The sequence below is a fragment of the Poromitra crassiceps genome (assembly GCF_964638095.1).
Source record: "Poromitra crassiceps genome assembly, chromosome: 1".
NCBI classification, from domain to species: domain Eukaryota; kingdom Metazoa; phylum Chordata; class Actinopteri; order Beryciformes; family Melamphaidae; genus Poromitra; species Poromitra crassiceps.
Genome location: NC_139623.1, coordinates 16,542,943 through 16,569,595, shown reverse-complemented (window position 1 = coordinate 16,569,595; position 26,653 = coordinate 16,542,943). Strand labels below are relative to the sequence as shown.

Genomic DNA, 26,653 nt, shown 5'->3' with positions numbered 1-26,653 from the left:
GCTGTACATTAACACACGTGAACCCACAGACTAGCTGCTGTACATTAACACACGTGAACCTACAGACTAGCTGCTGTACATTAACACACGTGAACCTACAGACTAGCTGCTGTACATTAACACACGTGAACCCACAGACTAGCTGCTGTACATTAACACACGTGAACCCACAGACTAGCTGCTGTACATTAACACACGTGAACCTACAGACTAGCTGCTGTACATTAACACACGTGAACCCACAGACTAGCTGCTGTACATTAACACACGTGAACCTACAGACTAGCTGCTGTACATTAACACACGTGAACCCACAGACTAGCTGCTGTACATTAACACACGTGAACCTACAGACTAGCTGCTGTACATTAACACACGTGAACCTACAGACTAGCTGCTGTACATTAACACACGTGAACCCACAGACTAGCTGCTGTACGTTAACACACGTGAACCTACAGACTAGCTGCTGTACATTAACACACGTGAACCCACAGACAAGCTGCTGTACATTAACACACGTGAACCTACAGACTAGCTGCTGTACATTAACACATGTGAACCCACAGACTAGCTGCTGTACATTAACACACGTGAACCTACAGACTAGCTGCTGTACGTTAACACACGTGAACCTACAGACTAGCTGCTGTACATTAACACACGTGAACCCACAGATTAGCTGCTGTACATTAACACACGTGAACCCACAGACTAGCTGCTGTACATTAACACACGTGAACCCACAGACTAGCTGCTGTACATTAACACATGTGAACCCACAGACTAGCTGCTGTACATTAACGCATGTGAACCCACAGACTAGCTGCTGTACATTAACGCATGTGAACCCACAGACTAGCTGCTGTACGTTAACACACGTGAACCCACAGACTAGCTGCTGTACGTTAACGCACGTGAACCCACAGACTAGCTGCTGTACGTTAACGCACAGACTAGCTGCTGTACATTAACACATGTGAACCTACAGACTAGCTGCTGTACATTAACGCATGTGAACCTACAGACTAGCTGCTGTACGTTAACACACGTGAACCCACAGACTAGCTGCTGTACATTAACACACGTGAACCCACAGACTAGCTGCTGTACGTTAACGCACGTGAACCTACAGACTAGCTGCTGTACATTAACACACATGAACCCACAGACTAGCTGCTGTACATTAACACACGTGAACCTACAGACTAGCTGCTGTACATTAACACACGTGAACCCACAGACTAGCTGCTGTACATTAACACATGTGAACCCACAGACTAGCTGCTGTACATTAACACACGTGAACCCACAGACTAGCTGCTGTACGTTAACACATGTGAACCCACAGACTAGCTGCTGTACATTAACGCACGTGAACCCACAGACTAGCTGCTGTACGTTAACGCACGTGAACGCACAGACTAGCTGCTGTACGTTAACGCACGTGAACGCACAGACTAGCTGCTGTACATTAACGCACGTGAACCCACAGACTAGCTGCTGTACATTAACACACGTGAACCCACAGACTAGCTGCTGTACGTTAACACACGTGAACCCACAGACTAGCTGCTGTACATTAACACACGTGAACCCACAGACTAGCTGCTGTACATTAACACACGTGAACCCACAGACTAGCTGCTGTACATTAACACATGTGAACCCACAGACTAGCTGCTGTACATTAACACACGTGAACCCACAGACTAGCTGCTGTACGTTAACGCACGTGAACGCACAGACTAGCTGCTGTACATTAACGCACGTGAACCCACAGACTAGCTGCTGTACATTAACACACGTGAACCCACAGACTAGCTGCTGTACGTTAACGCACGTGAACCCACAGACTAGCTGCTGTACGTTAACGCACGTGAACGCACAGACTAGCTGCTGTACGTTAACGCACGTGAACGCACAGACTAGCTGCTGTACATTAACGCACGTGAACCCACAGACCCAAAGCCTGATGGACCATCGCTGTAGGTTACCACTGCTGCACCGCATCCCAGTCAGACAAACATCTCAAAGTCTTCTGTGGCTCTTCCCCCCCGGTTCCTCCTTTAGGGCTGGCATATGACAGCCACACACACACATCATTGATCCCCTTAACTCCGCCTCGCTTTGTGATCCACACCCCAAACGCATAACAGCCTAATCTTACAGCGCACCGGAGGCCAGCGAGAAATGTGTCACTCTGACCGTCGGAGAGTGTGTGTGTGTGTGTGTGTGTGTCAAGGGAGAATGACTGTGGACAGCTGGCTGTGGCTCTATCTGATACACAGAGAACATTATCACTGGTGGTTTGCTGTGAGAGAGACACACGCATACAGCCCAGTCACAGCAAGGAGACCTGAGTGTATACCTGAGAAGTAGAAGGCTTGCAGAGGACAGGCTGCACACAGGGAACAACACACACAAACACACAGGGAACAACACACACAAACACACAGGGAACAACACACACAAACACAGCTGTACACAGGGAACAACACACACAAACACACAGGGAACAACACACACAAACACACAGGGAACAACACACACAAACACAGCTGTACACAGGGAACAACACACACAAACATAGCTGTACACAGGGAACAACACACACAAACATAGCTGTACACAGGGAACAACACACACAAACACACAGGGAACAACACACACAAACATAGCTGTACACAGGGAACAACACACACAAACACACAGGGAACAACACACACAAACATAGCTGTACACAGGGAACAACACACACAAACACACAGGGAACAACACACACAAACATAGCTGTACACAGGGAACAACACACACAAACACAAACACAGCAACAAGGAGGAGCAAATCAAGTGCAGTATGCAGAGGGGAACATGCATGCATACTTCTCACACTCGCTGGACAATCCAACCAACATGTGATGCGTGCACCCAGATACACACATCATGATTGCATGTGCAGGCACACGGCTAAAAAGAAAAAACAAAGGTTTTGCTTGATTAAAAAACCATGAGCCGTTTATTGTATAGAACATTTGGCAGTCATTGTTATTGACAGAAATAAAATCTCCCCCACCCCCCCCACACACACACTGGGCCTCACCATAGCTTGGCAGTGAACCTGACACTTCAGTACTTCGTACACTGTAGGAGAGTTACTCCTTGATACTGCTCCAATATTTGGTTTTACATTAACCTCCCAAATGGTTACAATCAAAATGGAGGAGAGAGCAAAAAAGATGCAGGTAAGCTCTACCAGGAGCACTTCACTTCACGCACACAATAAGTACATCTCTGTTTATGGATGGTGGGTTAACAATCAATACTGTTTTGACCATATTTTCTTTTCTCAACTACAACAAAACACACTTGCCTGGTCAGGGCTTTTGTGCTCATGTGGTCTTGAGAAATATACATTCCTGTGTGTGTGGGGCCGTCAAAGCAATACTAGAAATGCACCTCCATGGTCATAAATGGGTCTAATAGAGCATTCTCACATGACACAGGTTCTGTAGAAAACAACATATCATTTATACTTTAGGAAGACACATGTATTATCCTTACTGTATCCCATACAGCAAAACAACCTTCACACAAAATACAGTAAGGGGATTAACTAAAAGTGTGGGGTCCACACAGGGAGAAATACTAGGAGTCAGAGTTAGCATAAAGGTCACAGTTCATACTGTAGGTGCATGACCCCAGAAGTAGCACCACATTCCCCTGGCGGACCACCACCCTGGGAGGGCCAGCTCTACAGAACCGCAACTGATATGGAAAGACACGTGCATGCTATAAATGGCTGAAAACTTGCAATTAAAGGTTAAAAAGCAGAATTTTCCCCAAGTGAATCCAAATAACGGACAAAAAAACGTATCAAGATTTTTGCTCTGAAGCTGCCCCGTATGTGTTGTTCCTCTCCATGAGGTAAAAGATATGCCAGAAATAATTGTGAACTACTCCTAACCGGAGCAGTTCAAAACTTGCAAAAATAACTTGACTGTTAACTCATCATGGTGGCTGACTACAGCTGTCAGATAATGGCTGACTGCAATTACGCCAACAAAGGTCATTTGGAAGTCCCAAGAGTTACAGGAAATATTGTGAGAGATGGTGAAATGCATTTGCCTCTGCTGCAGTAACCTCATCGTTCTATACTGCCCCCTGCCTGTCACTATACCAATCAACAAGGCATGATCACAAGTTAAAATCAACATTATGTACAAACAAAGGGAATGGGCTTAAAATTCTTAAAAAACCAATTTGATACAAAATAAAGCAACAAAAATAGATCTGTGTACAAAATATTTTTTCAAACACTCGAAACACTTGAAACGTCAAAGTAGCTGATGCTGTAGGAAATCAAAAGACCCCGAAAAAAGATTCTGTCTGTTAGTTAACTTAAAAGGATCAACTTTTAAACCCCATAGCTGGCATGGATATAGAAACACATGGCCACGCTTAGCTAACAAGTTGTATGCAAATACACTGCCCATTTACAAGTACATGTAGATTAACATAAGCTTGTTCCTTTTTCCTTTCCAAGATCCCTGTGAATGAACGTGTGTGTGGGGTTTGAATGAACGTGTGTGTGGGGTTTGAATGAACGTGTGTGTGGGGTTTGAATGAACGTGTGTGTGGGGTTTGAATGAACGTGTGTGTGGGGTTTGCCTGTGAATGAACGTGTGTGTGGGGTTTGAATGAACGTGTGTGTGGGGTTTGCCTGTGAATGAACGTGTGTGTGGGGTTTGCCTGTGAATGAACGTGTGTGTGGGGTTTGAATGAACGTGTGTGTGGGGTTTGAATGAACGTGTGTGTGGGGTTTGAATGAACGTGTGTGTGGGGTTTGAATGAACGTGTGTGTGGGGTTTGGGGAGGCAGCATTTGCACAGCAAATGTGAAGGAATAAATCCTCTTTGCATACAAGTTGTGTGGAGTTGTAACAGGGGAATGTGTGAGTGTGTGGCAGTAACTACTGTCTGGAGCGGAATGAACGAGTGTGTGGCTGTAATGAGGAGGGTCTTGAATGCAAGGAATGGTGTGTGTGTGTGTGTGTGTGTGTGTGTGTGTGTGTGTGTGTGTGTGTGTATGCGTGTGTATGCGTGTGTGCATGTTTGCCTGTCAATACTGGGGGTGGTACTTGGGGAACAGGTAGAGGTCTTTGCACAGAGAGCTGGTGAACTCGGACATCTCTTTGCAGCGATGGTGGGCGGTGCCGGGGGCGTATCCCTCCCTCTCCTTGATACGCCCGTTCACCTGGAGACAGGCAGGAGAAAATGAGGGGAAGAGAAAATTAAGTGAATGTAATGCCTTAAAAAATGTTATTAAAAAATAAACAAGTAGTGCTGCACAATGAATCTAATGGCTCATTTCCACCACATTTTACAGCCCTGCACAGCCCGTCACCACTCGGCTCTACTTGTTTCAACCCGATGGACGTTTTGCTTCCACCGCTGGTCATCTGCCCCCGCCCACACCTGGTCGTCATAGCGACCGCATATCTGCCCTCCGCCCATATTCCGAAGTAGGCTATAACATAACGTTACAATTAAATCCATACACAGAACTTTTAAACTGTTTATGAAATACTGGTGCCTCTAAATGACCTACATTGTACATGGGCAAATGTGACAATCGGCCAGGAGAATGGATATCACTTTGTTGTTAGTCAAAACTCACATGCACTGCGCGAGGGACAGGCGCGAGGGACGGGGGTTGCGCTAGAGTGAAGCCTCTACCCCGGTGGCCTCACCAGGCAAGACCGCGGCTTCACCAGAGCCCCGCCTGCGGCCTAGCGGAGCCGACGCAGCACTCAACTACAAGCGCATCCTGAGCAGCAGACTTTTGGACAATTGAAACCACCGCCACGATTTTATTTCACCAGAGGCGAAGGCAGCAACACAAAAGACTGATGGAAAAGCATAACAGAAGAGAAGGTAAACCCCACTAAACTGGTATGCAGCATTGCATTGACAGTCAGTAGGATAGACAGAGTAAACACGATTCTGCCTGGCCAATCAGTCGTCTACAATGTTTTCACGTCACCGTATGAACCCGGGTTCACAGAATAGAACCTCGACGAGGCAGGTACGAAAAGTAGCACGACTCGACCCCAATACAACCCGGGCTGTCCCCGTTTTTGATCGGTGGAATGAGACAAAAAAGCGAGACGAGCTGGGCGGGGCCGCGTTGATACCAGCGGTGGAAATGGGCCATAATCGCAATCACAATGTCAGCCTTATATAACCGCATAAGCCTCCAATTTAAATAAAGAAAACATTTGCAACCCTTTTTACTGGCACTGAAAACAGTACTGTACTTTTTTGTTTTGTATTTTTATGCTAATCTAATCTGTATGTTTGCGTTGAAAAATACACATTTCAAAATCAGCAGTAATCTGTGCATTTCCAAGCAAGTCTAGACGCATGATACTATGTGTTTATTATATCGCAATCGCAGTATTGTCCAGAATAATCGCATATATATATCCATCGTGCAGCACTAACAGAAAGTACATTCTATGTTGTCACGTGTGTGTGTGTGTGTGTGTGTGTGTGTGTGTGTGTGTGTGTGTGCATGTGTGTGTGTGTGTGTGTGTGTGTGTGTGTGTGTGTGTGTGTGTGTGCGTGTGTGTGAGGGACCTTTAGTTACCTGCACCAGGATGTCAGCGAGGTGTGTGTCTCTGGCACGGAGGCGGAGTGCTGTGTTAATTTCTTGGATAAACCAGGATCCTCTCTTGGTGTTCCTCATGGCTGCTGTGCCTTGAGATGGAAGAGATCATCAAACATTACATGGGGATGCATGAGATGCAGGATAACAGACCCTCTCCTGGGTCTGGGATTTGCATAACTGAGAAAACAGACTGACAACTAAAAAGGGAATTTGGACAGTTAAAATGACAACTGAGCTGTTATTTACAAAAGAAAACGAAGAAGACAGAAATATGCCTGCAGTGGTAGAGTATAGCTCTATCATTTAAAGACCCCCTAAAGTCATGTTTCAAGATGTATATACAATACTCTGCTTTGAATAATCATTTGTGTCTGATGGTTTCCCACCCACAAAAAAGGTTAAATGATCTTGTTAAAATCCTTAAAATGACTTCCCCTCCTTCTTCCTCATTTAAAACTCCAAAGCAACCAATCAGGGTTATCTAGAACATAACTAGCCAATCACAGCATACAACACAGGCTTTGCAATAACACATTCTCACTCATGACAAAGTGACAACAAGGATTCCTGACCGAGCTGCTGTATATGACGAGTTGGGAGTGAGAATGTGTTGAGGTTAACTGCTGAATACTGGACAGGGATTGGCTCCAAGATTCATGATGTCACGAATCTTCCTTGTTGAAAAGGGCCTTTTCAGTGAGCTCTGAGAAACTTTCCACTTTCAGCAGAAGATTGTGGAAACAGCCTTCTAGTGTCAAACTCTGCACAGACATCATCCTGCACAGTGAAGCTCAAGCCCCATTCATACAGGCTGAAACATTCATACAGGCTGTGAAAGCGGTAAATGTTGCGGAATTAGGTTGCTTTCGCATATAAGCTGGTGGACTCGGTGCGGTGAAGTTGCAACATTGTTTAATTTTTCATTTGGGCCGGTTCGCTTTCACACATGCAATTTGCCGAGCGCACCAAACTTTCTGAACAATGTCACGTGGTCGAAACGGTCACTCGTCTATTGGACAGAATATAGAGGGGAAATCTCTCCACTTCTGCTGCCTTGCCCTTGGAGGGCTGACTGCACACAAGTGAATCCGCGAAACACAACCCATAGAGAAACATCATCCTTCATGCAATCTTGGGATTTCTGGTTTTACTTTGGTGTTACTATCAAATAAATATTTTACAATAAGAGCAGGCAGCAGATGAGGCAGCGAGCTGTTGGGTCCAACATCATTCTGCAGAGACGAGGGAGGCAGCGCATTGCGCACTGACCCATGTGCGCGCCGCAGTGTTTTGCTTCCTTCTACAGTCTTCTACTCATGATGCACTGCCTTTCCTATATTTGCTCTTGTGTTTGGTTCTGTTTGCTTTCACACCACAAATGAACCGCGCTAGAGTTCACTTGCAAATGAACCGAGACCCACGTTTTTAAGCGGACCAGAGTTTGCTTGTTTGTTCCGCAACAGAGTTCGTTTGCGCTTTCACACCACCCCAAACTAAGCACACTATCCGAGTAAACAAACTCTGGCGCGGTTAAAGGGATATACCACTTTTTTTTTAAAGTTTAGCTCATTTGCCACATCCCCCCCACATAGCCAAGATACCCCCTGCCTTTACCGGCATTGTCCAAGCAGTATACAGTGAGATACAGTCGTGAAGTTAGTAATTATTGCGATAGAATGGAGGCCAATGGTATCGCTGTTAAAAATCCGCTAAAACACACATCTCACGGCGCTGAAATACATGTTGTGCTTCAGGGACTCACCACACAATGAAATATCAATGCAAAATGCACATAGCAGTGTTTTTGGAAGGAAAATAGACAGCCGGCATGCTCCACATCTACACCACCAGTCCATCCCGGTTCGTTCTCTCCCCTCGGCTGTTCGGCTGCCTCAGCCTCTCGTCTTGCCCGCTCTGCTTCTAAAGCCTGTAGTTCTTTCTCAGTATATTCTGGTTCAAATAGATAAGGTTCAGGGTCTTGGTTTGTCCAGTAGTAATCGTCATCATCCTCTCTCACGAAGTCCGCCATGATTAGTAGTTATCGTAGTTGTCCTTTGTTTTGGTTACATTGGTTTCCATGGTGCTTTGAGGCACTGTGTGAGATCAGTGCCGGCTGTCTATTTTCCTTCCAAAAACACCGCTATGTGCATTTTGGATTGATATTTCATCGTGTGGTGACTCCCCGAAGCACAACATGTATTTCAGCGCCGTGAGATGTGTGTTTTAGTGGATTTTTTACAGCGATACCATTGGCCTCCATTCTATGGTGATAATTACTAACTTCACAACTGTAGCTCACTGTATACTGCTTGGACAATGCCGGTAAAGGCAGGGGGTATCTTGGCTATGTGGGGGGGATGTGGCAAATGAGCTAAACTTAAAAAAAGTGGTGTATCCCTTTAAAGCGGACCAAACAGCTTATATGTGAAAGGGACCTTAGTAAGCCTCGCCTCCGGTGTGAAAGTCACTAATGCGGAGTGGTGCGGATTTTTTTTAGCCTTTCGTTCCGCCACTGGAGGTAGTCATAGACCCGAATCGACGTCTGTCTGAAAGGGAACGCCTCAGAAAGACGGGAATCCCAGCTAATTCATTAACTAGAACGCCGCACCGCGGATTTATGCCTCCGCCATTAGTTCATTCTTGAGTCCAAGTCGCCATTTGAGGCAAATTGGATTTAATTTCAATTAAGTGCCCTATTTTGGGATCAAAAATGTGACTGTCACCTAAAGGTGACTAGTTTGCATCCCTGTGTAACGGCGTTGTGTAGGTGGTACTTGCAGCAACCCATGTTTAGGGCTTGTCCAGGGGTGGGATACGAACCGCCGACCTTCGACTTGGGAGTCCGACATGTTAACCGCAACGCCAAGAGAGCTAGCTCCCTTGGCGGAGCTGATGCCTTTATACTGGGGAGTGAGTTTAACCAATCCACTCGCTACCACTCGGGACTCACGAGGAATCCGTGCTGATTCACCTCGGTTACACTCACCCCCTTAAACTCACTCCACACCCACTGGGCATCCGGGTCACGGCACCAATGTAACGGCGTTGTGTAGGTGGTACTTGCAGCAACCCATGTTAAGGGCTTCTCCAGGGGTGGGATACGAACCACCGACCTTCGGTTTGGGAGTCCGACATGTTAACCGCAACGCCAAGAGAGCTAGCTCCCTTGGCGGAGCTGATTAACATGCCTTTATACGTGGGGAGTGAGTTTAACCAATCCACTCGCTACCACTCGGGACTCACGAGGAATCCGCGCTGATTCACCTCGGTTACACCTGTACACAGTTGCACAATTCATACACAAATCCACCCCAGTATGGGAAAGGACATGAAACTCGCAAAGTCTCTGACCTTTGAGTGACGCAAAGCCACAGATCATGTCAGAGCGCTGGGGCAGTTTAATCCTGGGCTTCCCCATCTCCCCTCTTTGTCTGGAGTCTGCATCCCCCTCTCCTTCCCTTCCTGCGTCCCGCTGCTCACAACTGGGGGAGCAGGTCCTCTCTGGCCCATCTGCCTGCTCCACTCCACAGTCCATCTCCTCTGGAAGACAGAGGACAGTGAGAATGTTTAAAGCTAAACTCTTACATCAGTTTCTCTTTTATAACAAGCTCTTGTGCAAAATGTTGTGCTTATGACCAAATCCAAGATAGGTTCTTGCTGTACACTGATGTTGATGTCCAACTCAGGGGGTTATATTGAATTTCTGTAACTCTGTGGTAAATCAAAAGCTGAGAAAAAGCTGAAAGGTTGTTTCTAATTATTCCGGGTATTTAATGCTAGCCAGATTCATTCGATTTGTTTTTCTTATTCTTTGAAAATGATTGTACAAGTTACATTAAGAAAAAGTCAGAGTGCCTCATTCACATAACTTTATTATTATTAATGTTATTATAGACCAGAGGTTTTCAAAGTGGGACACGGGCCTCTCCCTCGCTGTACTATGAATACCAGTCGAGGCTGCTTGCAGCTTTTGAATTGTTATTATTACTTTTATTCTTGAGAAAGGAGCCTATGAATAACCAATGTGGGATTCAGGAAACATGCACAATGCCTTCAGGCGCATCTGATCATGAATGTCAATTGTTCATAAATTGGATGCGCGTGGATGTTGACTAGCAGACATCCTGCAAACACAATGAAAGGTATGCTGACTTAAGAGTCATGTGCAAATAGAAAAGACTAATGGAAGGGTGGAGAAACTGTGGTGAAGGGACCCAATAGAAAGTTTGTTGTCAGGAGTTGGTGCAAAAAGGAAAATATGTAATTTTCAAAAGTGTAAGCAGTGGAGTGACAGCGATGAAAAAATGCCTGGCAACAAAATTGCGGATGCTGTGTGGGGGAAAGGGCACCATTGAGCTGCCGATTTGGACCAAAGGATTGGGGGCATAATGGCTCAGACTGATGTCAGTGATCAGCAGAGTTGGATATTGGCTGCATTCCATCAGAGGGTGAGCTTAGATCTTAGGCTATCTGTATCATGTTGATTTGATTGCTCTTGACAGGAGCTAATACGCTCGCAGCATCCAAGCATCCAACGGACTTTCAATGCATCTGTGTGAGTGCGCGTATGACAATAATGATATGATTGCTCCTGGAGGATCTGGGGGTTCATCGGGGGTGTGAGGCATAGTGCATCTTATTATAAGAATGTGAAGTGTCTGTCTGTGAGCACAATTGTGTTCGGCCACAGCTGTGCCATTTTACGTGCAATCGGGCTGAATCTTTCAGGAAGTGTAGAGCACCCCTGCGGGTGACCTAACGGAGCCGGATTTTTAATTAGTTAATTAGGGCAGATTAATTGCCATAATTACTGCCCTAATTACCTAATGATGATGTGATGTCACTCAAGCAATGATGACATCATCACTGATGACATCATCATTGAGTGACATCACCAATTCTATACACTAGTGGACCCGTGGGCAATTACCCAATTAAAAAAGATCTGGCTCCGTCAGGTCACCCGCAGGGGTGCTCTTTACCCTTCCTGAAAGTTTCAGCCCGGTCACACCTAAAACGCCATAGCTGTGGCCAAACAAAATTCTACACACACACACACACACACACACACACACACACACACACACACACACACACACACACACCTCTTTTTATTAGTAGATAATCTTTCAGGAAGTGTAAAGAGCACCCCTAGCCGGGTCCACTAGTAACTAGAGACAAACTAGTTGATCCTGGTTAATATAACTAGCCAACAGGAATACACATTAGGTTTAGGTTGTTGTTACAGAGTAATCACATGCCTATGGAGTGTCACTGTGATTCAAATAAGGAAAGACTTTTGGAGAGTATGCTTTGAAGATCCACATTCACTCTATTTCTCTGATGGTGTTTGGTAGGCTACCAATAGGATGGAAATCTCTATTTATTCCAGTCTGCTTTATTCCCAATACGGGAATACTATGGTGCCAGCTGAATGATGCCATCCAGCACATTTGGGAGCGTGTAGCTGTGATAAGCTATGGAATGTCCCAGTGGCCGGGAAGGCAAGAACAGACAGCACCTGGACATGTGGAGGGACAGGCTGGCTCCGTTTTGTTCTCCTGCTCCAGGGTGTTGCAGAGATCCAGGACATCTAAAGTGTGTCATCAAGACCCATTCATCGCTCTCAGATATCTGTGCTGTCCCTAAACATATGCTTTCTCCTCAAGGCTGCAAATGTGCCATTGTCAGGTTTGACTGCAAGCACATGGTCTTTATATCATAATGAATCGCTTTGATCAATCAGCTTAACATGAGTTTCCAACTGAATAGAATGGCATATTATGGTTATGAATTTGTTCATAGCTTTGTCAGTATGGTTATAACTTATAATCACTCACCTGTTACATTTGGCTGACAAATATACACATTTTGCTGTCAATATGAGATCTGTAACTACTTAAGTCAGGGGTTTTCAAAGTCTGAGACTGTGGGCCTCCTCCCAGACAAAGCTTGGAAAAACGAGCCCCCCTCGCTAATTTCCTGGATGCCTATGGGATTACGATTATTATTATTTCAAGGGGTTCCCAAACTTTTCCAACCAAGTACCATTATGTACCAAACCAAATTTCCCAGGGACCACTTCCACTGCGTATATACCCCCCCCCCCACCCCCCCCCCCCCACCAGAAAATAAAATTAGCTGATTTAACCATGCAATGGCATCAGAAAGGCTCAATAACAACATACAATGGTTAAAAAAGCTAGCATGACATGGTACCAATCGATGCCTTAGGAGTAGGACAGGTCTTATAATTTCATATGATACAAGAAACTTATCTAGCTTTAAAACTGAGCCTGCTACAGCCTCTGAAAATAAAACTTAAAGGAGAATTTCGGTTTTTTCGAACCTGGAGCCATCTCCTGCCATTAATTATGATTTGTCCACTCACCCGGCGATCCCCGCGGCGTATCTGGGCGTCCTAGCGTTGTTTTGATATCAATAGCGTCCAAGTCAGTCGTAAAGTGGAGTTGATTTGGGGCCAAGTGTGAGCCTGTATTTCCTGCATCTAAATAGCTATTTTTCTTCCCTTTTTCGCCAAATATCGCCATAATCTGATCCGTCAACATCCAGCAGAGTGTTATTTCACCCCAGGCTGTTTCCTGGAGTGCACAGGGATCAAATTACCTCAAACGTGATCTAGGTCACCAAGTCTCGTGAAGTCCCGCGATACTTTCCTGTCGACTGGCCAAATACAGGCAGGACGCTTTGCGGTCGTGGTTTTAGCGTAACCTATGTGGGGTTTGGCGTAACCTATGTGGGATTCGAAATAACGAAGAAGAATCAGATTATGGCGATATTTGGCGAAAAAGGGAAGAAAAATAGCTATTTAGATGCAGGAAATACAGGCTCACACTTGGCCCCAAATCAACTCCACTTTACGACTGACTTGGACGCTATTGATATCAAAACAACGCTAGGACGCCCAGATACGCCGCGGGGATCGCCGGGTGAGTGAACAAATCATAATTAATGGCAGGAGATGGCTCCAGGTTCGAAAAAACCGAAATTCTCCTTTAATATTTGTGATATTTCCAGAATATTGCATTATTTCCGACAAATGGCCGAATCCGGCTACTCCTCAGGGTTACTGTGTATATGTAAAAAATGTTGTCTGTAATAACTAAATAAATTCCTAAATAAATAAATAAATAAATACATACATACATACATACATACATACATACATACATACATACATAAATAAATAAATATATTTTTTGCAATTCTCCACCAGGCAGGGACCACAGTTTGGGAACCAATGTATTATTTGATCCTATCCACCTTATTTCTAGCTGCCATGATGCCTATGGGTGCTTCTTCCGGTGTAATCCTCCCAAAGCTGCAGGCGAACGGAGCAAATCACTAATCAGGTCCAGCTTGGCAAAAATCTTGTCGATAAATATTCCTTTAAGAGCGCAATGCATCATGTGTAATCACCTACTGTGGCTAATGTTAGCGGTTAGCTAGCTATGTTACATGGCAGTAGAACACCACTGAATGACCAAATTGATATAACTTTTAACCATTTCGAGTAACACTGTTTCCATACGGATCACCAGCATTAGTTTGTTGTTTATAATGTGGCTATATTTATCATGTTCTCTATCTATCTATCTCTGATACACTGAAAATACTGGGAGGCGGGCCATAGCGTCTCTGTCGATGATTTGATTTGACAGTTCTGGGCACTGGCGTTGGCCAATCCTGGCATGTTCCACCCTCAAATCGATTGTGTTCTGGCGCAAAGCGAACAGGCTCTTTGAGGTGCGTGCCAGTAACGTTATTTTAGAGCAGCGCAGTAAATACAATATTCCTGGAACGCGAGTTTAAAGCCCCAATCAGTAACTTTTTCACCTTAGTATAACAGCTTTTTAGTCATTGAGGATGGTAGAGTGACTTGTAACAGGGAGAATGTCACCTCTATTGGTCACACACCGCCCTCCAAAGGCCTCTCTTGGGACTAAGCAGTTTGGTGCCTGCGTCCCGGAGGCAAGATGCGCGCATGCGCTCTACAGTGGGAGCGTTGTGTTCCTGGAAACAAGGAAGTAACTCGATGCGGATTTGCTACGAAAATGACGTTTCACATAACTATGGATTATTATTTCATCACGTGGTGAGTACCCGATGTCACAACATGTACATAGAGCTTTCTGGCGCTGTGTTTTGTTGACTTTGAACTGCGATATCGATATCGATACTAGTGCACCCAGAGGGCGCAGTTTCTCCAATAGCAAAACTTGGAAAAGTTGCTGAATGGGGCTTTAAGAAACAGTTACATGTCCTCTGCATTCTACATCAAATAAAGACATTACTGTTTGTTTTATTTGGTATGTTACATACTTATTGGCCAAGTTATGTTAGTTTATGGGCTAGGAATTGAGCCAGGGTACAAGGGAGTATAGGCGGCCATCTTGCCTGCAGAGTTTTCAAATCAAGTAGAATACCGTTTTAGGAAATGGCAAGCTGCAACAATCAAGTCACGTTAAACCGGACCTTGTACCCACAATTATTTTACAGTGGGGCATTCAAAAATAAGGTGGATAGATACTCAACAATTGAGCCAAGATAGCCTGATGTTGCTGTTTGACATACTTCAGAGACTACACCGAATACATAAAAAGGCCTGTCTGAAGGCATTTGTTTGTTTCTGACTTTGGGAAAGTAGGAAAAACTGTCCAATTCCCTAAAACTAGTACTGTATCTCGACTCTGAACTATCTCTTTAACCAAGCCACATGCATTTAGGCTATTCTATGTGATCTCCTTTTAATAATGTAATGTTTTTTTCACTTCCATTCACTGAGCCTCCCAGGAAACTGCTTGAAGCGCCCCTGGGGAGGCCCGCCTCCCACTTTGAAAACCTCTGACTTAAGTGACTTTGCATAAAGAATACAACTTTCTAAGTAGGAACTCCTTCAGCTTCTGACCCGACACATCGTTCCAAACACACAGTTTTGTTTTTGTTTTTTATATACCCCCCCTCCCATTTTTTTAACCCATTTTTATCCCCCTTTAGTGCTAATTTAATTTATTTATCCTGGTTGCTACTCCACCCTCTGCCGATCTGGGGAGAGCCGAAACTGGCTCCATGCTTCCTCCGAGACATGGGCAGTTAGCCAGCTGCTTCTTTTCACCTGACAGGGGAAGCTTCACCGGTAGGACATAGCACGTGGGAGGTTCACGCTATTCCAACCAGTTCCCCTCCCTCCGAACAGGCGCCCTTAACGACCAGAGGAGGAACCACATTAGCAACCAGGATATTGCATGTTTTGGTGAAGGGAGTTCCTATATGAAGGAAACCCCCGGGAGGCACGGGGAGAACATGCAAACTCCACACAGAAAGGCCCTTTTGACGACCCCACCCGGGCGGTGGGCACTCGAGGACATGCGGACGGGCACGCATTCCTTCAGCGTTCACAGCGTCCCAGGTGGGAATCGAACCCAGGACCTTCGAGCTGTGAGGCGACAGCGCTTACCACTGCACCACCGTACCCGCCAAACACACAGGTTTTGATCATATCAAAAGAACAAAGAATGAATGAATGAATGAAGGGTTACATTGATGAACATTTAAGGGGAACCTTAGCTTAAGTGGTTTTATGCAACCGGGCAGAGCCTTACCTCCTCTGCAGGCCTGGATGAAAAACATCTTGGGTTTGTTCTGCAGCAGCGGACAGTGGGCGTTGTCAAAGTTCTCAAACACCCAGTCCAGCTGAAAATGACCAAGGGACAGAATGAAATCTCAGAATCTTTATCCTTGCAGTAAACATGCACACACAAACAAACAAACTCACCTGCAGCAACTGTCCATCTGTGCCATAAATAGCTCCTTCCACTCCATGGGAGAGCAGACACACCACACAGCTGTCTACTGTCCGGTGGTCTGGCCGTCGGCAAAACTGCTCAATGCATGCCCGCATGCCCTACCCAAAAAAAGAGTGAGGGAGAGATAAGTTAACAGAGATAAGCACATGGCAAAAGACCTTCAACATTTCTGTTTCCCTAGTTGCTTTTCCAACACATTTTGAAAGGGCTGCCAAGCTGCCCTAGTGGTTACAGAGACTGCCCTGGAATTCAAACGTCACTGGATCAACACCCCTGACAGCCAATGTGCCCATCAATAGCCAATTGTCCTGCTGAAGTGTGTTTGAGGACGACATTGACACTAACCTGCACACTCCTTGCAAGCTGCTGTGAATAACAACATAAGCTAACCGTTTAAAATGTAAAGTTTGTATGCTTTGTGACGTTATCACACCCTACAAGGAAACCTGGAGGCGGCTCTTCAGACAGCAGTTTGTAAGAACATGGGAACTGGGATAAACTGACATGCCAAACAATAAATCATGAGCACCCTTTCTAAAGATAGGTCACCAGGCATTCTTAAGTACAAGTCAGGGCTCTAGACAAACTTTTTCACTGTTATCAACTTTCTCAGTTGGTCACACCACCACATGATTTGGTCAGACTTTTTTTGTGTACAGCATGGTCCTTCCCACAGCGACCCAGGTTTGAATGCGACCTGCGGTAATTTGCTGCATGTCCTCCCCCTCTCTCTCCCTGCTTTCCTGTCTATATACTGTATACTGCCCTATTGAATAATGGCAAAAATCCACCCAAAAATAATAATAAAATAGGCTAATTAATGAGATTTGCATACCCTCATTTTGCATTGATGTAAAGATTGACAGTGACTCGAGACTTGATATTTGCAAAATATTTTAATCTGAACATTAAGTTTCTCTTCCATGAAGAGTGGCTGACAAAATAGATAATCTTTTATTGTATTTTTTTTGTAATTTTGACCGAAACGGGTCCGCAGAGGCGGAGTCAAGGCTTTATATAAAAACGGGCTGAGCATCAAGGCTGAGCACCCCGGGTTAATAACAAGCACATCCATTTGAATCCTCCTGGGGGGGAAAAGGCAACATGAATGAATGAATGAATGAATGAAAATGTATTTTGAACATTAAAAAAAGGAAATATACATGTACACATATAATAAAATAAAATAAGAATTAAAAACAGACAAAAAAAATAATAATAATAATAATAATAATCAAATGGTCATGTCCAAAAAGGAATAGGAAGAAGCAGATGCTTGTCTAGTCCTACCCCTATTCTCTAATATACTCTATTCCAGAGTTCGTCATAACTAAACTAAATTTACATAGATAATTTAATAACATGATTGACGTTAAGAAAGAGGTGAGATAAAGAAAGCGATTGGAACGAGTGTTTACATGATGAAATGTTATCCATCGACTGGATTATAAAAGGAGGATCATACCACCGCTCTCAAACGGAATGAATTTAATTCGGATCAGGCCAGTTTATTCTGATTGATGATGAAACGGAAGGAGAAGAAAAAGTACTACTTTCAACCACAATGGCTAACGCAGTACCCATGCCTTCAATATCATTTAGGGCATATCTATATATAATTTTTTTTTTTTTCTAAGTAAAAAAAACAAGAACGCCGCAGGGAGTTCCCCAAACTTTTGAGTAGCCAGTCAGATTGAAAAAGTAGCCGGATCATGTTCGCGGCGTTTGTTCCAGTGGTCCTTTTCCCCCAATTAATAAACAAACCTCAAATATGTATCCATGAGCGTGACAATTGAAATAATACAAATAAACATTCTTATAAAGGCCTAATGCTCAATTTAATTATAAATAAAACAATATCCATATTGCAAAACACAAACAGGCAATGTACATTTGTTAGAACAAAGAAAACATTCTCTAGTCTATGAACATATATTAAGCTTCATTTTTGATCAGGCACATTGCTAGCCACCTATTGTGGGATAGCAAGGACCCCAAAGGATAGCCACGCGCTAAACGTCGATGGGATTCTTGGTGGTCAATGATGTCACCAGCAGCCAAGAGCACCAGCTGGGCGTACGCCTACGTGTAACGTTACGTCCGACTTAGAACTCAAAGTTACGACTTACTGAATTTTATGACTAGTGCACCATGTTGTCTTAAGCCCTGTATGCGTTGCGCCTGGGTGTAACTTTTACAAGGCGTACTCATACTGACAGCTGTCTCATCTTGATCTGCGCTGGGAAAGTCTTTCACTTCAGCTGGGACTGACAGCTCTGTGCTGTCAATGCCGTTCAGTCCTGTAATGCGAGGGAATCTTCTAAAAAAATATCGATCGATATGTTCTGTAAATGGACGTTTTGGGTGCAGGACCTCCGCCTGTCGGCGGGTTTTTAAAAGCTGATGCGTCCAAAGAGCTTTCCATTTCTTCCAGACTTCGTCAATTGCGCACAGTCCGCTATCGCATTCATTATGGTTTGCACTTGTGATCGAATTCCATGCGGCTTGTTTCGGTTTGTTTGTGTTGTGAGAACATTTCTATGCTGTGAATAAACTCTATAAATTGGAGCTGAGTTGGAGCTGTCTGTCAGCTGTCTCGAGCTCATCTGAGAGAAGTGTGTTGCTTACTGCAGCGATTGCATTGACGGCAGCAAGTTCGTCTCCCCCATGCGAGACTTGCTCCTTTATAGCGTGAAATGTCGGGTGCACGGCGGGCGCAGATCTATCAATAGTAGGAAATAATTTGGATTCATGGCGGGTGGATGGTTCATGCATACACGCAGGTTAGGATAGCATAAAAGCTCATCTGCGCATCTCTAGTGTGTGTGTCTGTGTGTGTGTTACTGGTTCGCGCAATTAATGCAGCCTGCCTCAACCCCCCAAAAATTCTATAAAGCAGCCTGTCAAACAGAGGCCACTAGGCGGAGAAATCTCCGGTGACCGGTGCTTAGGGAACCCCCTGGCCGACCGGTTTCTGCATCAGGGCTGACTAAGACCCTGCGTGGTCGAAACCAGTCTGCGTTCTTGTTTTTGGACTTTTAACACTTTGATATGCCCTAAATTATATTAAAGGCATTATAACCTTATTCCTGGTTTTTCAAGTTGTTATTTAACTTCAAAAGCACCTTGCATCCACCTGGAGGCTAGTGAGCACTCGGTAATTCTCTTTCTGTTGCTGGAAAAAAAAAAAAAAAAAAAAAAAACGTGTTTATTGACTCCTGCAAATATTGCTTTAACCTCTGCCTGTGTTACCTGAGCAGTGAGGTCTCTGTGGACAGTGACTAGATAGTCCAGCTCTGTGAAGACCTTCCTGAGGACCTCCTCATCCACCTCGCCTCCTTTCCTAGGGTCGAGGTCTGGGGCAGCACAAGGGTCAAAGGTCACATTACTGATGACCAAGGCAAAGCCACGCGGGGATGAACCCATTCTGTAAGACTGGAGTGGGGGAGTGAAGAAGAGAGAAAAATGACAAGCAAGGTAGAGAAATAAAGAAAAAACATGAGGACATGTATGAGAAAGTGACGAGAATAAACTGATGGAAACACAATAAAATTACATTGCTATGTTTTTAAGAGGCTTAATTTCTTTGCTATTGATTTTCATTATGAAGCTGTTTTTTGTGATTAATTTGTCTTGAAGTACCTTAAAAAGCTCTGCAAGTAAAATTGATTAATTTGAGCTGCAACAAGTAGTTAGTTTAAAAGTCACTCTGTCAGTTCCAAAAAACCTTACTGCACAGTATGGGCTTTCCTCCATCGAATCCATTCTGCTTATCGCTTCATGACCGCCAAATTGCTTTTTGACGTAATTAGAATCACAGTTGCAAACAAGCTATTGCAGGACATAAGCCTGACTGCTGCAGGACATAAGCCTGACTGCTGCAGGACATAAGCCTGACTGCTGCATCAGGACATAAGCCTGACTGCTGCAGGACATAAGCCTGACTGCTGCAGGACATAAGCCTGACTGCTGCAGGACATAAGCCTGACTGCTGCATCACTTTGAGTTTAGCTTCATGCTAAGGTATTGGTTTGCCATGCCAGAGATCCCAGCTTCTAATGCTGAGTGAGTCAAATCAGTCAATTTAGTGGCACACTGTTCGCAGCTTGTCACAAATCATGTGCTTCTTATTATCAGCATTACAAATTGATATAATCTCTGCTATGTATTTTCATGCCATAGCATGCCTCATATGCGCTCAAACATCTAAGACATGCAGCTTCTCATGAACAGGCAGATGTCTTGCCCCTGTTGAAAATAATTGATAAAAAAAAGAAATCCAACACTGTAGTGATAAAAAAAAAACTATTATGTGAAAATGGGCAGCCAACTACAGTACATCAGTGTTTTAGAATTTTACAGAAACAGGCAGCATGACATTAAATGCACTGATTTCTTCATTAGACCACAGGCAAATAATAACCAAATATTCCTCTGCAAACCCGTTTATTTGACCTGGTAGGTAGACTGAGGTAGAGTTTCACCTGCTGGCTGTGAGAGAGGTAGAAGTCACCAGTGCAGGGAAGCACAGGAGTGGTGATGGGACTATCTGCATCTAGACTCATCTCCAAGGACTCTGTAGCACACGCACGGACGCACGGACACACACACACACACACACACACACACACACAAACAATCACTGTTAATCTCGGCATGTTCCAATTACACTTAAATGTATATTATTTTGCAGCTCATTGTGTACTGCTGCTACTGGAGGTATGACAACAACCTTTGTGCAAAGCTCTGAGTGAGTCACTGCCAGGGCGTGTTGCACGCAAGTGCTAACAACAACTGCCAGACCGACAACACTTCCACTTCTCTCAGTGTAGATAAGGTTATGTAAAAAACACAGCCCACAGACTAAACTGTTTCTGTAACTGCACTGTAACATTGAATAGGCTAAACAGTTTTTAATGTAAAAGTATATACGCAGACCAGTGTGCACAAATCAAACATTTTCCCAGACCCCACCCCGAGTCTCCATAGAAACAGAAAAATATTGTGAACAAAATCTGGTTTGATCTTGAGTGCAGGCCACACTGCAATACCACTCACCATGTGTCCTTGCTCTCTTAGCAGCAATAACCTCTTGTGTGGGAAGTGGCAGGGAAGAGTCCACAAACCTCTGAAATGTTAAATCATGGCATGCACAAACTATTAAATACAATAGATAATCTGGGGTATGGCAAATAAAAGTAGATTGATCTATTTTGTGCTGGCTGTTGTTTGCAGTGGAAACATAACATTTCATTCATTCATAACTTCACTCCTGGGGACTACTGCGGGGCATCTAATTACCTCAGCAGGCCATCTGGCTATCTAACATGGGATATGGTTTGTGATTCTCACATCTGTCTCCTTGTCTCTTCCTCTTTTCTTCCTCTTCTTTCTCTCTTTGTCTCTCTCTCTTCGCTGTCTGGAACCGGCTCTCTGAGCGACATCTGAGCCTTGGACTGGGCTCGCCTCACTCTGTTTACTGAGGCAGTCTGTGGAGGACCGACATGCAACGATGCAACTGAAGCATATCAGATGTGTCTTTTCCCCCCTCCATCTTGGAGTATGTGGAATAAGGCTGTCAATTTTTGATATTCAAAATGATTTTGAAATCTTTTGACATAACACATTTTTAATGACAGAAATTTCTTGTGATAATAGGTTTTGTTCAATCTCAGTTTGATGGGAAAACGGACCACAATAATGTCAACAGTAGTCCTGGCTGAAGCATTACATACTCTCCATTGAGCTCTCTTTTCTTCTCTGGTGTCTGCAAGAAAAGTCGGCCTGCCTCTCTCTCTGGCTCTGCCTCAGGCTGAAAACTCTGAGCAAAAAAAGTCTAAGGACTACAATAAGTCTGACTGGTATGAACTAGTAGTACACACCCTTCTGCTGTGTGTGTGATGATGTTTAATGATGTGTATCCTCACCTCTCCATGCCTCTCTCGGCCATCTTTCTCTGGTGACTGTGTGAGCAGGGCACACAGGTGCTGCTGCTCAGTGTCTTGGAGAGCTGAGCAGAAGCTGCTAAAGGCTCTGGGGCCCCGCTTTGGTAGGAGGAAGAGCAAACGCCAGCTACGCTTCTGAGAAGTCGGCTCAGCCTGGAGTAGAGAAGGGGATCAGATAAAAAACAGTGGAAGGTCACCAACAAAAACGTCTTACTGTCAATCTAATTTTGTGAATGGGTAAAGGGAACATAGGAGTCCAGCCTTGATCAGTGAAAATCCAAGTAATGCTCTTCACATACCAGAATGCTTTCTGCCATGCTTTCAGTAAGAATGTCGTCCGCCTGCAGCGACTGAATGAGTAACTCGTCCACCACCATTTGTTTGCAGAGAACTGCAGAGCGCTTCCGAACAGCAAGTCTGTCCCGCTCCAGCATCCCACACTCCAACATTTTGCTCAGACTAGGCACAGACACAAGATAAGACTCATGAAATGCACAATACAACACAGTAAAGTAAACCACAGCAGTTACCTGTAATAACTGACAGGCAATACCAGCAACAACTCAACCACCTGCCTGTACCGACCTATAAGCATAATGTTAATTGTTTGGAAGAGACTGGGAGTGTACATTGACAATGAACTGGACTGGGCAAAGAACACTGAAGCCCTCTACAAGAAGGGACAAAGCCATCTTTCTACTGTCTGAGAAGGCTGAGGTCCTTCAACATCTGTCGGACAATGTTGAGGATGTTTTATGAGTCTGTGGTGGACACTGGCCAGTGCTTTCTTGTTTGCTGTCGGCAACAGACTCAACAAACTGATCCGCAAGGCAGGAAGTTGAGGGATGGAGCTGGGCTCTCTGACAACAGTGTCAGAGAGGATGATGTTGTCCAAGTTACGTTCTATCGTGGACAACGTCTCCCACCCACTCCATGATGAGCTGGTTGAGCACAGAAGCACTTTCAGTGCAAGACTGATTCCACCCAGATGCACCATAGGAAGTCATTCCTGCCTGTGGCCATCAAACACTCTTTAAAGGGGAATTCCTGTTTTTTACACCCCAGACCTTATTTCCAGCTTAAAATATGATGTTTTACTCACCCAAATAACTTTGGTTTCATTTTGATCCCCCTAGAAGATATTCAGATCCGAGTAGAGTCCTGGAACTGGCCAAAATGGGCATAAATGGGGCATACGTCATGCACACTGTAAATAACGTATTTTCTGTCATGTCGCGGTTCATTATGGTTGTTATATAAATACTAGGAATCTTGCGCGCTGGATTCCTGGCTGCAGCTCGCATTCGCAGCCCAGCCACGGCCTTCCCCGCAACTCGGCTGCTGTGTGGCCAATGACACCAGAATCACTGATGATGTCAGATTTATGACATCACTGATGATGTCATCAGTGGGATTTATGACATCACTGATGATGTCACAGTGGGATCAGTCAACTCTGACCTGCCCCGGATGTGCTTATGTTCTTCTTCTGTGGTGTTCTCTTCTTCTTCTTAGTGTCCTCTAGAGAGAGAGTGGCGTCAGCGGAGGACCAAAATGCAAGAATCATTAGCCAATGAACAGCCAGGAATGGGTCTCGCGCTACTTTTGCATGCTAAAATAAAGCAGATAATGTACAATTTGATTCATTTCAAGGGATGAAAAACCCTTTCAAAGTACAACACTGTCTATTTTGATGCAACTTGACAGTGCTGCTTTTTTTACTGAAGAGTTCCACTTTCTACTTCCTGGAAAAAAACTGGTCCATTGGAGTGAATGGAGATGTCGGAACTCTTCTATTGCTTCTTCTGTTACCAAACAGAAGCGCTTCTCGCTTCTTCTTCTGAAGCACATCCGGGGCAGGTCAGAGTTGACTCCGTCTGTTTTTTTGTGTAGCTTAGCAGCCTGCTTAGCATATAGATATGATCTGATTTCAAGATTATGCACGATTCAATTCAATTGCCGCTCGTATGGAATAAGGCCATATATCGATTACAAACAACAGCGGGAGATAAAGCAGGAGGTGTTCTATGTGATGGACACTCGGACAGCAAACAGAGCATGCTGTCGGCGGCAGCATGGAGGGTCATTACATAGCTAATTCATGTTCTCATAATTATATAACAACCATAATGAACCACGACGTGACAGAAAACGTTATTTACAGTGTGAACGACGTATGCCCCATTTACGCTTATTTTGGCCAGTTCCAGGACTACTCGGATCTGAATATCTTCTAGGGGGATCAGAATGAAACCAAAGTTATTTGGGTGAGTAGATCATCATATTTTAAGCTGGAAATAAGGTCTGGGGTGTAAAAAACAGGAATTCTCTTTAACTCCTCCCTCAGATCGTCAGGCACTGAGTCGGTCAATAATATAGCCGTTGACTCACTCCACCCATTTACAAATAAGAAAAACTAAATCGATGTACAATAACTGCTAAATACTGCAATTTGTGCAATAATCCACACTGTTACTGATGTTCATTTTACTGACTGGACCGAATGCACCTTACTCTTTATTATTACTATTGCTCACGCTGCTGTATATAATAATATTATGTACCTCACATATTTCACTTTTTACACAATGGTACTTGATAAGGATTGTAGATATTGTATATTGGCTACCTAACTCAAATTGTATTGTTTTTATGGTCGAATCCTATGCATCTTATAATGTCTCTATGTTTATAATTTTCCTTACCAGAGAAGTGTGAGCAAATGTAGCACGACTCAATTTCCCCTCGGGGATCAATCAAGTTTTTTCTGATTCTGATCAAGTCTTTCTACACAATGCACTGGTGGTTATCCTTGATAGCGACAGACCAGTGGGCTACACTCAAACAGACATATTGACAATGTGTCAAGCTAACAATGATTGTTAGCTACTAGCCAGACATCATCATCAAGTTACCTATGAAATCGTATAAAATAAAACACTTTTTTCACGGTACCAAATCAACCTTCAACTAAAGCTATCGCTGTCAGCTTAGCAATACAAATCCAGGTGTATGCACAGCGATAACCAACCGATTAGTCTGGGAACCTGGCTGTACTTGGGTAAGGTTAGCGTTAAATTAACGCTACAGTTTAGAAAATCAAAATACCACCCATGCGCAACATATTTTGTAACGTTATACTCGCAGTGAAACGCTGGTTAGCTAATTAGCTAGGTTAATCGTTACTAGTAATGCTAACTAGCTAGCATTAGCGAGCTAACGTATGAATGCTATTTTTGTATCCTGCATGAAGTTAACATATTGAAATGTATCGCCTTACAAACTTAGCGTACTTCGCTTACTTACTTAGCGGGCTTCTGCAACTGTACACCAAACCGACCAGATAAATGTGGTAACAACTTCAATGCATTTCACTCGTAATTCGCGCAAACGAATAACAACATCCCCCAGCCTGACCAAACTTCCGCAGCATGGTGGGGACTGGTAGTGGCAAAGGCGGGGTTACAAAAGTCATTGTTTTGGATCCGAGCCAATGAGAGTATGAGGATTTTGAGTGACGTTTCAAATCGCGATTCAACAGGCTGCTTGTCACTGACTGTAAAACACTATTCGAGTGCATTTTGAATTTGAATGTTTTCTGTGTAAATAACCAATTGATAAGAAGCATTAGGAAGATAGGCACAAACAATCCTCCAATAGTGGACAACAGTGTTGGGCAAGTTACTTTAAAAATGTAATAGACCTATACTACATATTACAAGTTACTTTCATTTGAAAAGTTACTTTACAATATTACTATATATATATATATATAATATTACTGTAGAGCAACTTGTTACTTATTACACTACTTTTGCATTACTTTCAACAAAATGACAGCAGTAGCAGAATGACATCGCCTTCCCGGAACCATCCCGAAAAATAATTGAAACTGTCTTGAAGTCAGTGTAAACCGTCCAAAATGTTATCCTTTTCCTTTGTTATTGTCATCTATAGTGGTTATTTGCATAAAAACACACAATTTGATTAGGAAATTATTGTATCTTTATTTAAATATGTGCTTTGATAAATATTTTTTAACTCAATTTGTAACTTGTGTTACTTGATAAAGTAACTGGTATAATATTACTGAAATCCTATTGGTAATAAGTTATATTACAGAGTTACTGCTAAAAGTAATATATTAGATGTAATATGTTACTTTTGTAATGAGTTACCCCCAACACTGGTGGACAACATAACTAGAAGA

At 43.9% G+C, this 26,653-nt stretch overlaps 1 protein-coding gene across 1 annotated transcript; it reads right to left on the bottom strand.

Moving 5' to 3' along the window:
* Window positions 1-3,097: 3,097 nt before the first annotated feature.
* On the bottom strand, window positions 3,098-25,880 carry casp2 (caspase 2, apoptosis-related cysteine peptidase). Its single transcript, XM_083642518.1, has 11 exons — window positions 25,750-25,880; window positions 22,743-22,902; window positions 22,426-22,596; window positions 21,557-21,626; window positions 20,983-21,074; window positions 19,751-19,933; window positions 16,468-16,596; window positions 16,295-16,385; window positions 10,023-10,211; window positions 6,651-6,760; window positions 3,098-5,255 (listed from the first exon to the last, which is right to left on the bottom strand). The coding sequence occupies exons 2-11, from the start codon at window positions 22,890-22,892 to the stop codon at window positions 5,121-5,123; spliced, it is 1,320 nt and encodes a 439-aa protein (XP_083498644.1). The 5' UTR covers window positions 22,893-22,902; window positions 25,750-25,880; the 3' UTR covers window positions 3,098-5,120.
* Window positions 25,881-26,653: the final 773 nt, after the last annotated feature.